At 41.1% G+C, this 11,515-nt stretch overlaps 1 protein-coding gene across 1 annotated transcript in view; it reads right to left on the bottom strand.

Annotated features, from left to right (window-relative positions):
• Positions 1-9,266: 9,266 nt before the first annotated feature.
• DOCK4 (dedicator of cytokinesis 4) overlaps positions 9,267-11,515 on the bottom strand; it is a 467,343-nt gene continuing 465,094 nt past the window's right edge. The window contains exon 53 of the mRNA XM_052638395.1: positions 9,267-9,707. Coding sequence (XP_052494355.1) covers positions 9,267-9,707 — 441 coding nt within the window. The remainder of the gene's footprint in view (positions 9,708-11,515) is intronic.

The following is an 11,515-nucleotide window of genomic DNA, read 5'->3' as shown; positions in this document are numbered from 1 at the left end:
TAGGTTCATTTGTGCCCTATTTTATATTGCACATAAAAGTGATTATCATATGGTATTTGTCTTTCTCTTTCTGACTGCACTTAGAATGATAATCTCTGGTTCATCCTTTAGACTCTTGGATTAGGAGAATTAAAGGTAGTTTTTCTGCATCTGTCCCATCTTTTTTTCATCAGGAGTAATGGAATCTCCAGGCCCTGGTCCCCTACCCAAACCCACGTGACACTCCATTCAGAGAGCTGGGCTTCTGAGAGAGTCAATTCCTAGGCAGGTTGTTAAGAGGTCTGGGGTCCTCAAGGATGAGAAAGGGTCTGGAATTCTCAAGGAGAAGAAAGGGGTCTGGAATTCTCAGGGAGGAGGAAAGGACAAACATCTTTTTTTCCCTCTACTTTCCTTAGTCACATAAAACATTTCTCTCTTTAAGCCTGGATCTGATGATTATACAACAAGCAACTCATTTTAAACTCTATACTAAGGATTATATAACAACAATGTATCCTGCTTGAGGACAGTTTCTCCTTCCCGAAAACCTTCTGGCTAAACCTGTTATTTTAAAATGAAAATTATGGGAGTGGGTCTAGTAGGATCTTTACCACCTTGAGACATTCTTTTAATTTACCGTAATAACTAATTGAAAAAGTATATAACTCCCTTGCTAACACTAGCAAAAGGGGCACTCTCTGTCCCCCTTCTGGTATCTATGTCAGACGCTTTCTCTGTCCCTTTTTATACGTTAATAAAACTCTGCTATACAAGATCTCTTGAGTGATCAAGCCTGGTCTCTGGTCCCAAGGTTAAATCATCATCTTGGGCTGTGTTCCCTCCCTGTAGTTTGGCCTGAGGCCAAACAATGGTAGGGGTAATGGCTATAGTGGTCACCACCTTCAAATGGACTTATGCTAGCATGTCACAGCTCTGAGGACTGTTGTTGTCAGCGCCCCTGACTCTGAAGCAGGCCACTGTCTTGCTTCCTGCTACTGGCTTTGAAAGAACATTCTTATATTCCTTAAATTGGTGGAAGACTGTTATTCAGAAAATTTGTTCAAGTCAGATGCATAAAATATTAATAACATAGTGCTGAAAAAAACTAATGCACTGAAGGGTAGGGGCTGGGTGGAAACAGAAAGTATGCATTTATTTGAACATTGAAACGGTCCTTGACCACTGTCAACTCACACCTTCACCAGAGAGTCCACGACTCTCACAGGCAAGTCTGGCTCAGTCTCTTGTGGGGACACTGCTCCTTTCCCCTGGGTCCTGAGGTGCACAAGGTTTTGTCGTGCCCTTCAAGAGTCTGTTTCCCCAGTCCTGTGGAAGTTCTGTAATCAAATCCCATTGGCTTTCAAAGTCAAATTCCCTAGGGGTTCTCAGTCCCTTTGCTGGATGCCCAGGTTGGGAAATCTGTTTTGGGCCCTAGAAGTTTTGCGGCAGTGGGGGCATAGCTTGGTGAGACAGGCTGCTGGGTGGGGCCATGTTTGGTGAGGAAACAGCAGCCTCCAGGAGTGCTCATGCCAATGAGAGCTTGCCAGAACTGCCACTGCCAGTGTACTTGTCCACAGAGTGAGCCATCACTGCCCCTTCCTCTGTAGGAGACCTCACAGTATTAGCAGATATGTCTGCCCCAATCTCTTGTCCAGTCACTTGCTTTTTTCCCTGGGTCTTGGTCTACACGAGATACTCTGTGTGTCCTCCAAGAGTGGAGTTTCTGTTTCACCTAGTCTGTGGAATTCCTGCAATCAAACCTCATTGGTCTTCAAAATTAGATTTTCTGGGGACTCCTCATCTTGTTGCCTGGGAGGCAGAACTTTCACTCCTCTCGCAGAACTTCTGTGGTAGAACTCTTTTCCAGTTTATGGTTGCCACCTAGAATGTGTGGAACTTAATCTTATTGTGATTGTGCCCCTCCTGCCTTCTCTTGTGGCTTCTTCTTTGGCTTTGGATGTATCTTTTTTTTTTTTTTTTTGAAGCTTCCAGCATTTTTGTTGTTGTTGTTGGTTGTTGGTTATTTAGCAGTTTGTTGTGATTTTGGTGTTTTTGTTAGAAGGAATCACTCACGTTCTTTTACTTTGACATCTTGTCTCCTCTACTATATCACTAGTGTGCATATACTTTAAATCTTTTTTTTCCCGCATTTTAAACACTATTAGTTTTACCTCCTTGTTGTGCTTGTGTGCTTATTTGCTCAGTCATGTCCAACTCTGTGACCTCAGAGTGTAGCACACAACACTCCTCTGTCCACGGAATTTTCTAGACAAGAATACTTAAGCAGATTGCCATTTCTTTCTCCAGGGGATCTTCCCAACTCAGGGATTGAACCCAGGTCTTCTGCATTGCAGGCAGATTCTTTATCTTCTGAGCCACCTGGGAAGCCTTCCCTCCTTGTTCAGTTCAGTTCAGTTCAGTCGCTCAGTCGTGTCCGACTCTTTGCGACCCCGTGAATCGCAGCACGCCAGGCCTCCCTGTCCATCACCAATTCCCGGAGTTCACTCAGACTCACGTCCATCGAGTCAGTGATGCCATCCAGCCATCTCATCCTCTGTCGTCCCCTTCTCTTCCTGCCCTCAATCCTTCCCAGCATCAGAGTCTTTTCCAATGAGTCAGCTCTTCGCATGAGGTGGCCAAAGTATTGGAGTTTCAGCTTTAGCATCAGTCCTTCCAAAGAACACCCAGGACTGATCTCCTCGTTACCTGACCTTATACATATAGCTAATTTCATAAGCAACAAATGTTACTTCATTGTTTCCATTTGTTTTTCTTTGATTAGTAGTTCAGTTAATTATTTTACCATATGTTTATGGTTCATCTTTTGTAAACTGTTTATTTGCCTGTTGGCATATTTTCTCCCCTCCTTTCTAATACCTCTTAACAGTCTTAATACTTTTAAAAATCAATTTAGATGAATTCTTCACAAGGATATTAACACTGTCATATTTGGAGAAAATTTTTTTTAGTCTGTTTGCTCTTACTTCTTGGCTATATTTTTCTTTGACTCATATATGTTTTGAAATTTAATGCCAATTTATAAATTCTTAAGCTCAGACACTTGCCTGACCAAGGAGAAAAAAAAAGAGGGGAAAGTTATCTGAGGTTGGTAAACATTTACTTATATTTGTTCTTATCTTCAGACCTAGTCATCAAGATCAGTTGCTTTAAGTAGATTAAAGGTCAGATTCCCCTTACTTCCTCATCCATAAAGAAGGATTGATTCAGAGGGAGATGAAGTAGGATCAACTCAAGGGTAGAAAACTTAATCCCAATGAAGGAGTTTCTTCTTTTTCTGGTTTGGAACAAAGATTTGGATAAGTTGTGGGTGGTGAAGCAAGAGGTTGAGGTATAGTGAGGGGAATGAACAATGGATGTACCAGGAGACCCTCTGCCAAATTTCATTTCAGGCTTGAAGTTCTAATGCTCACCTTTTTTTTACCTTTAACAAAAAACTAACCTAATTATTTGTTAATAACCTAATTTTCTCCCTCTTGAAGGGAAATAACATGGGACTGTTGATTGTTGTTCCCAAGTCTGTCACACTAAGACCTGAGTGTTTTTTCGAGATGAGAAAATTCACGTTATTGACATGAAAGGAACTTGTGAACTGTTGATGTGTGCAGTGTTCTCTTCAGACATGCCTAAATCTAGTGGTTGCTTCACGCTGCTACTAAAAAACGAGGAGCCAGCCCCCTAAAAATAATTGCAAATGACTTAGTGGACAGGCTTAAGTCATGACTGGAATTAAAATGTTTGTATTACTGCCAATCACTTCTCCCAGAGGAGTTTTATATAGGTCCAAACTCCTCCCCTTTATTCCCTAAAACCTGTCGCACCCATGCTTTTGAAGTAGAAATCTTCTGGCAAGCTCTATATGTGTTTCTCAAAGAGTTCCAAATCCAGGTCTGTCTTGAATTTGAAAGGAAAAAAAAAAAAAAGAGAAGTGAAGCCAGTGTGGTGAACATTGTAGAAACCATTTAAAAAAGAATCTCTTAAAATATGCATATAGTTGTTTAAACCACTGTGAAAAACAGGAATGTCCTGCAGTCATTATTTCACTCCACAGAGGGCATTGTTTTCAAATTATTTCTTAATTTTTGCTTTTATATCTAGATTTTAAAAACATCTTAAATTGCTACGTTATTTTTAATTGCTACTTTTTGATTGTCTTTAAATTTTAGGCATTTCTGATTGACATCGTATATGAGAGAATTTGTTATTCTCCACATACATGTCATGGCCGATTAGTTCAGTTGGCTAGAGCGTGGTGCTAGTAACGCCAAGGTCGCAGGTTTGATCCCCCTGCAGGTCAGGGGAACTTTTCCTCCTTACCACTCAAGGTGGTTACATGTTTAGGTTTCCCTGATAGTTCAGTTGGTAAAGACTCTGTCTGCAACGCAGGAGACCTTGGTTTGATCCCTGGGTTGGGAAGATCTGCTGAAGAAGGGATAGGCTACCGACTCCAGTATTCTTGGGCTTCCCTTGTGGCTCAACTGGTAAAAAAATCTGACTGCAATGCAGGAAGAATCCGCCTGCAATGTGGGAGACCTGGGTTTGATCCCTGGGTTGGGAAGATCCCCTGGAGAAGGGAAAGGCTACCCACTCCAGTATTCTGGCCTGGAGAATTCCATGGACTGTATAGGCCATGGGATTGCAAAGAGTCTGAGACGACTGAACAACTTTCGCCACATACACACGTCTTCCTTACCTTCATCTTTCCAATATAATTTGGAGTTACATATTTTACATTTCCAAGACTGTGTAAATATGCAGAGCTGACTCCTTGGTATATTATAATTACATTTACTTATTTAAACATTTTTCTGTTCTCTCTGGAGTTTTTTCCTTTCCCTTTGACTTGCATAGATTTCTAGGTACTTCTCTCATCCACCCCCTTAACTGTCTTACAAAAGTTTCATCTCCTGTCAGTAAGTTCAAACACATCAAGTGTTTCATCAGCCTCACCTTCTTGGGACATTTCACTCAGCTGATGGTGGCATTTATTATGGCTGTTCAGCATCCTCACTTCTAGGGTTTGGCTTCTTCACTGGTTGTGAATGATGGGGGGGGGGGGGGGGGCGGAGGGCGGGGTGGTAAACTGGATAAGTGAGATGGCACTTGTGTTCAGAATGTCAGGGATTTTCTAGTATTCCATACAAATAGAGGATCTAAACTGCCTTCTCTGGGATGAAGTATTTTCAGTAGGTGATATACTTAAGTGTTAGTGCCTGTTACTCTAATGTTGTCTTCTCTCTCGTTTTCTTTATAGATATCAACTTCCTTATACACAATTCTGTAAAATACTTAATTAGTGGAGTAATATTTTCTCAAATTTTAGGTAAAGCAGCAATATTTTCTTCCCACATAGCAAAAAATAATGGCATCACTATCCAACCTTAGAAAAATATTGCTGGTGTCATTAAAATTGTTACAATACTTTTGAGAAATAATTTGCCAATATGCACGATAACAACAAAAATCATCCTTCCCTTGCGTTTGCAATTTTAGTCTTGGATTCCATGTTAAGGAATTAATCTAAAACATGGAAAAAGCTGTATGTCCCAATGGTATTATTGCATTGGTGAAAAACTGGAAATAATATCATGTCCATTAATAGGGGAATGGTTAAGTAAATGGTGGGAATATATACTTTGCTTTTTATGTACATGTAAAAAATATGAAAATACTTACTGTACTGTAACATTAAACAACAACAAACTGAGTAGTCTCTCCAGTACCCTGTGACTATGACTCTGTTACGAAAACCATCTACTCCATACAGTTTACATGAATATGAGCTCCATATTCCAACATTTGCTGGTATAACTTTACTCTTCCAGGAGTCTTTTTTGCCGGGTAAATGACTTTATTTTTATGATGTAATTTGTCAACAAACTCATCAAGTTGTCAATAGAAATTATCGACTAACAGTTATGTCCTAAGACTCTCCTGCTGTTTCTTACCAATCTTCAATAATTATATCATGATCTGTACCCAGTCTTAGGGTTCCCTGGTGGCTCAGAGGTTAAAGCATCTGCCTACAATACGGGGGACCTGGGTTTGATCCCTGGGTCAGGAAGATCCCCTGGAGAAGGAAATGGCAACCCACTCCAGTACTCTTGCCTGGAAAATCCCATGAATGGAGGAGCCTGGTGGGTTACAGTTCATGGGGTCGCAGAGTTGGACACGACTGAGCAAGCAACTTAACTTAACCCAATCTTAAGCCCTGCTCCTTCAAAGATCTACCTTAAACAAAACTCTAGGATTTCAGTAAACTCTGATCTTGCCCTTGCCCCTCTGAGATACTGTCAAAGCTCTGTTGAAGTGACGTTCTCTGTTATGTCAGTGGGCAGTGAACTCAGCCCTGTATTGTCGATAAATTATGTTGGAATACTTGGGGAACCAGCACTTAACAATGTAGGGAAAGTGTGCAATATATGCATAGAGAAAAGACAAAAGGAATATGTAAAAATAATAGTTACACTAGGGGGCTGTCAAATTTTCAAGGTTTTTTTAATGGTATTTTATAATGAGGACAAGGTTTATTTCAGTTAATAACTAAGAATTCATTCTGGTAGAGCTACCTTTTAATGTGTAAAGATCAAATAAGGGCAAAGCTGTGTAACTTGTTATTTTCTTTGTTGTATTTTGTAGAACAATCAATATCAATCCAGAGAGAAGACTACTAAAGTAGAGAAAGAAGCTATTCTTATTGTAATTAAGCTTGTAGAATCGAAACACTTGTGGATTCAGTGGTGATGAAAATGTTCCCCAAATGCTCTAAAATCACTTAACGTTGAGAAATAATCAGGAAGACGTTGACAATGACCTTTAAGTGAGTTTTGGTATTTAATGGAACAGAGGTGGTCTGCTTAGCACTGAGTGACATAAATGTTGTAAATCTAACACAGCATAGATGCAGCTCACAAAATTAAAAGCCAGGGTTTATTAGCAAATTTGGTAGTCAATGGACTTTGCAGTGTTAAATATATTTCCTATAATTTTATGAACATCAGGGAGAAAGCAGGCATGCAGATGGTGCAGCTGGCAAAAGCAGCACTCATCTATTCCTTTTGTACATTTGCAAGTTATTTACACAGCTTCTGTTCAAGTAAGGATATGCTTATGACTGGAATAAAGACAGAAATACCAAGATTAACCAGGTAATTTTATTTAATATTTACCGTTCAGCAGCAACCAACATGAACATCTAGGCTAACAGAATCTCTTGAAATGTTCTGCTATATAGCTGCTTCAGAAATACACACACATGATCGACTGTTCATTGCCCCAATTTTTTTTTTAAAAATGGATTCAAGAGCAAATAACACTGATTTACACTGTGCCCAAGCACTAGTCAAGAAATCTATTAAATTACAGAAGAAAAGGAAATCAGAGCTTTGTTATCTTAAGCATGTCACCTTATTTAAATGGAAGGAAGGGTTTACTTCTTTAAAGCAACAGAAATATGTATCTTCCTATATATATAGATATATATATATACTTAAGGATTTGATTACAAACACAAAGTGTTATCATCGAAAGCAAAAGCTAGTTCAAGAAATTTTCAACTGAAATACTTGCAAGATACAAAGCTAAAATTCATGTTCCTTTTCTCTATTAAGAATACTTTCACTAAACATAAATATTTTAACATATATTAATTTTTCTGACATTCAAAACTGTAGTCAATATGGCAGAATTATTGTTAAAAGCACATATGTACAAATATTCTTTTTCCATACATAAAGTATTTGGCATAATTATAACAATCATACTGCATCCACAACAGTTTGCTTTTATTTTTAATTTTTTTACATGTAATGGTATCTCTTATTAAAATTAACCAATTATGTACAAAAATACTTGAACATTTATTATAGAAAACCTCTATAACCAGTCTCAACAGCATATACCTGCTGAATGGTTTCGAAGGGAATATAAAAAAGTGGTCACTGCCTTCTGGGTAAGCTATCAACAAAAACAAACACAGTTAAACTAAAATGAGCTTCCCAACAAAAGAGGGAAAATATTCAACAGTATGATTTAAAATACAGTTCATATCTATTGTCAGTTGAGTGTTATAAACAGTCAGTAAAGAAAACAAGATACAAAATACATTACTACATACAAGGTGCTTTTCTCTTTTCACACTCCTATGACTGTGGCATTAGCATCCCTATCTAGATCTAAGATGCTATGTCGTAATGTTCAAGCTAGAGCAGTCTACAGCCATCCTCCTTTAACAAAGGGACAACAGGATTCGTTCAGAAGACAAGCCCCACTGGTAACAATGGAGTTGTGAGGAATTTCTTATTTTGTGCAGGACTGAAAGTTAATGCCCTTGCCTTTTGAAAATCCTTTTGCCATTTAATCATGCTAATATATCTTCTCTACTTTTTTTCTTCATTTACTCTATCGATTTAATACTGTCCTGTATTGATTCCTGAATTCTTATTAACGGGACACATTAATTTGTGCCTACTTAATACATGAACATCTCTTCTTCAATGACAAATTGGGTAGGGGAAATTATCTAAAGAAGCACAAGATTCAAGTAAACATTTCTCCTGGGGTCTTTTGCTTCATCAACCTGATTGGAACTCTGGAAGTAAATTGCACCTTGAAAAGAAATACGGTAGATACCATGGGGTCAGGGTACTAAACGGTTTACCAACCAACTGGTAGAGTAGCTTCTGAAGAATGTAGACAGCAGTCAAGGTCAAAAGCAACCTTAAAGAAGTATGTTTCAAGAACAAAACCGCTTCCAGTCCCAATCCTTGCAACTCCTTTAGTGTATATCTCACTAGCCTGCTTTGACTGTTAATTAGGATGATGTGCATTCATTTGTCTGTTGCTAGGAAGAGTCAGAAATCTCACGTTATTTACAGAAGTCTTCTAAGGTAAGGACCACTGCCTTAGGATGTGCACTGACGTAATAAGCTTTCATGAAGTATCAAGTATTCAGTAAAAAGTATACAACATTATCACGCTTCGTATTGTTTGACAATATTTTACTGGTCGAGATTAAACTATGTAAAAAAAAAAGTGAACATAAAAAGATACAAAAGAAGGCTTTATCACTATCACTTTCAAACGAGAAACGGTGTAATGAAATTCAGCCATACTTGGGACATCTGGCGTTGGGGGTCAGTAACTTTTAATATTGTGCAACATTCTATTAAGCGAGTTTAAATTCCATTCATCTAAAGACAAATCTGAGTTAAGTTATTAAAGTGCCTACACTAAAGATGTCTTTTCACCATACCTTATAGAAAAGGGACTTATAACTGGGAGACTTTCCGGGGCAGGGGCCTGGGCCGCGGGCCGGGGTCCGTCCTCCTGGTCCCGTTCTCCAGGTGGCCCGACCGCGCCGCCAGGGGCTTGGGGGGCAAGGCGGGCGGCTCGGCGGTGACGGGGATGGAGAGGCTGTGAGGTAGCGGCACGGGGCGCCGCAGAGTCCGCTCGTACACGCTGTACGGCGGCGGCGTCTTGCTCTCCTTACGCACCGGCTCCTCCGACCCGCAGCCGTAGCCCGGCCCCGACCCCAGCGGCGCCGCAGAAGGTTCATTCACCTGATTTTCAAAGCCTGAGGTCTCTGACGTGCTACACCGGCTGAGGGACGAAATCCCACTGCTGTAGCTGCCCGACAGCACGGGGGAGTTGGAGATGAGTCCTGGGGAGTGGTACTCCACGGGAGAGGGGGTGAAGGACTGCACGGAGCCCTGTGCGGAGGGGAAACGGCAGATTGTTCAGCGAGAGGGTGATGAGCTCTGCTGTGTCCCCCATCAAAACCCAAGAGTCTGAAGCCTTTCCCTCCCACACCCCTGGGGAAGGCATGCCAGGCCTGGAGACTTCTGAGCTCCTGCCAGACTCAAAAGCTGAAGCCGCGGGTTGGCAGCCCTCAGGCTATATAGCCTGAGAGAGCAGACGTTTCATCTGCAGTGTTTTTAAAAGCCTCAGTTGTTAATTTTGTAAAATAGGACGGTTTCCCACCAAATGTGCATTTCTTTAAGCACTGGAAGTTCTAGCAACACGGCTCACTTTCTCTTTCGGTAGAGAATCTCTTGCTGAGCAGGAGCTGGCCCTTTAGATGGGGCCTGAATCCCTCCGTTACCCACCGTCACCGCCACATCACACAGAGGCCTCATTTGTTAACTGTCTATTCCCACTGGCAGCAAAATCTGTACTTCCTTTTGGGCTTCCGTGGTGGCTCAGAGGGTAAAGAATCTGCCTGCAATGTAGCAGACCTGGGTTCCATCTCCCGGTGGGCAAGATCCCCTGGAGAAGGAAGTGGCAACCCACTCCAGTACTCTAGCCTGGGAAATCCCATGGACAGAGGAGCCTGGCGGGCTACAGTCCATGGAATCACAAAAGAGTCAGACACCACTGAGTAACACATACACACACTTTCTCTCTCCCCGCCCCTTTCCCCTCTCCCAGTCCCTTTCTCCCTCTCCCCTAACAGCACTCGGTGAAAAGAGGATTCTGCTGGGAAATCCTGCATCGTATGTACTCCTTGAGTCCAGTCAGAGCCTATTAGCTCATTAAAGTCTGACAATAACAGAACCTCAATGACTTTGTTCAGCCCAGTGTTTGCTAAACTTATTTCACCACAGACCTTTTTTCCCCCCCTCCTTATTTATCCCATAATGGCCTATAAAACCAAGAAATGTTATCCTAGACTAACTTTACCTCGGTCTCTCTTTTTAAACATGAGAATGCTGGTAGACACAAATCCTTTCATTTATCAGGAGCCTAAGATCAAGAATGGCCAATTAAAAGATCCAAATTCACTGGTGTTTTTTGTTAAAAGTTAGACCCCAAGTGCAAAATAGGGCAGGTAAGCGGAGTCTTCTCCACGGGGTTAATTCCCTCATTTAATTGCTGAAAAAAACTCTTTAAGAGTTATCTGCATTCTAAGCACAGCAAGAGAAGGGGACGATGGAGGATGAGATGGTTGGATGGCATCACCGACTCGATGGACATGAGTTTGAGCAAGCTTTGGGAGTTGTAGATGGACAGGGAAGCCTGACGTGCTGCAGTCCATGGGGCTGCAGAGTCAGACACAACCGAGTGACTGAACTGAAGCACAGCAAAGCGAGTAACTTGGTAGCACTACGCCCTCTAATGTCACCTGGAGTTACAACACAACGTTTCCTCTTTTCAAAGCCTGATTTGTAGATACAAGGCTACCTGTACCCAGCAAGAACACAGGCAGGTCCGTGGAAGGGAGAGTATACACCGCTTTGCTAACTTTGGTGGCTACCTGAATGCTTCCAACTCTTTGATCCTATTATTAAAAAAGAATAATTCCTACTTTTATCTGATTACTAACTTGCAAATCAAGTTAAAAAATGCATATGTGAATCCCATAGCAACATGTGGGGTTCTTTGCTAGTAAGGGGAAATGTAACGATGCGGAAACACCATGTTGCTTTGTTTCCATCACATTAAGACAACAGTCTATGGCTCCCAGGGCGAATGCAGTCCCGTGCACTTTACGATTAACAGCTGCATGGCAGTATGACAA

This window comes from Budorcas taxicolor, chromosome 4 (genome assembly GCF_023091745.1).
Source record: "Budorcas taxicolor isolate Tak-1 chromosome 4, Takin1.1, whole genome shotgun sequence".
In the NCBI taxonomy this organism is placed as follows: Eukaryota; Metazoa; Chordata; class Mammalia; order Artiodactyla; family Bovidae; genus Budorcas; species Budorcas taxicolor.
Note: the sequence above shows the minus strand (reverse complement) of the source record. Positions and strands in the feature narration are given on the sequence as shown.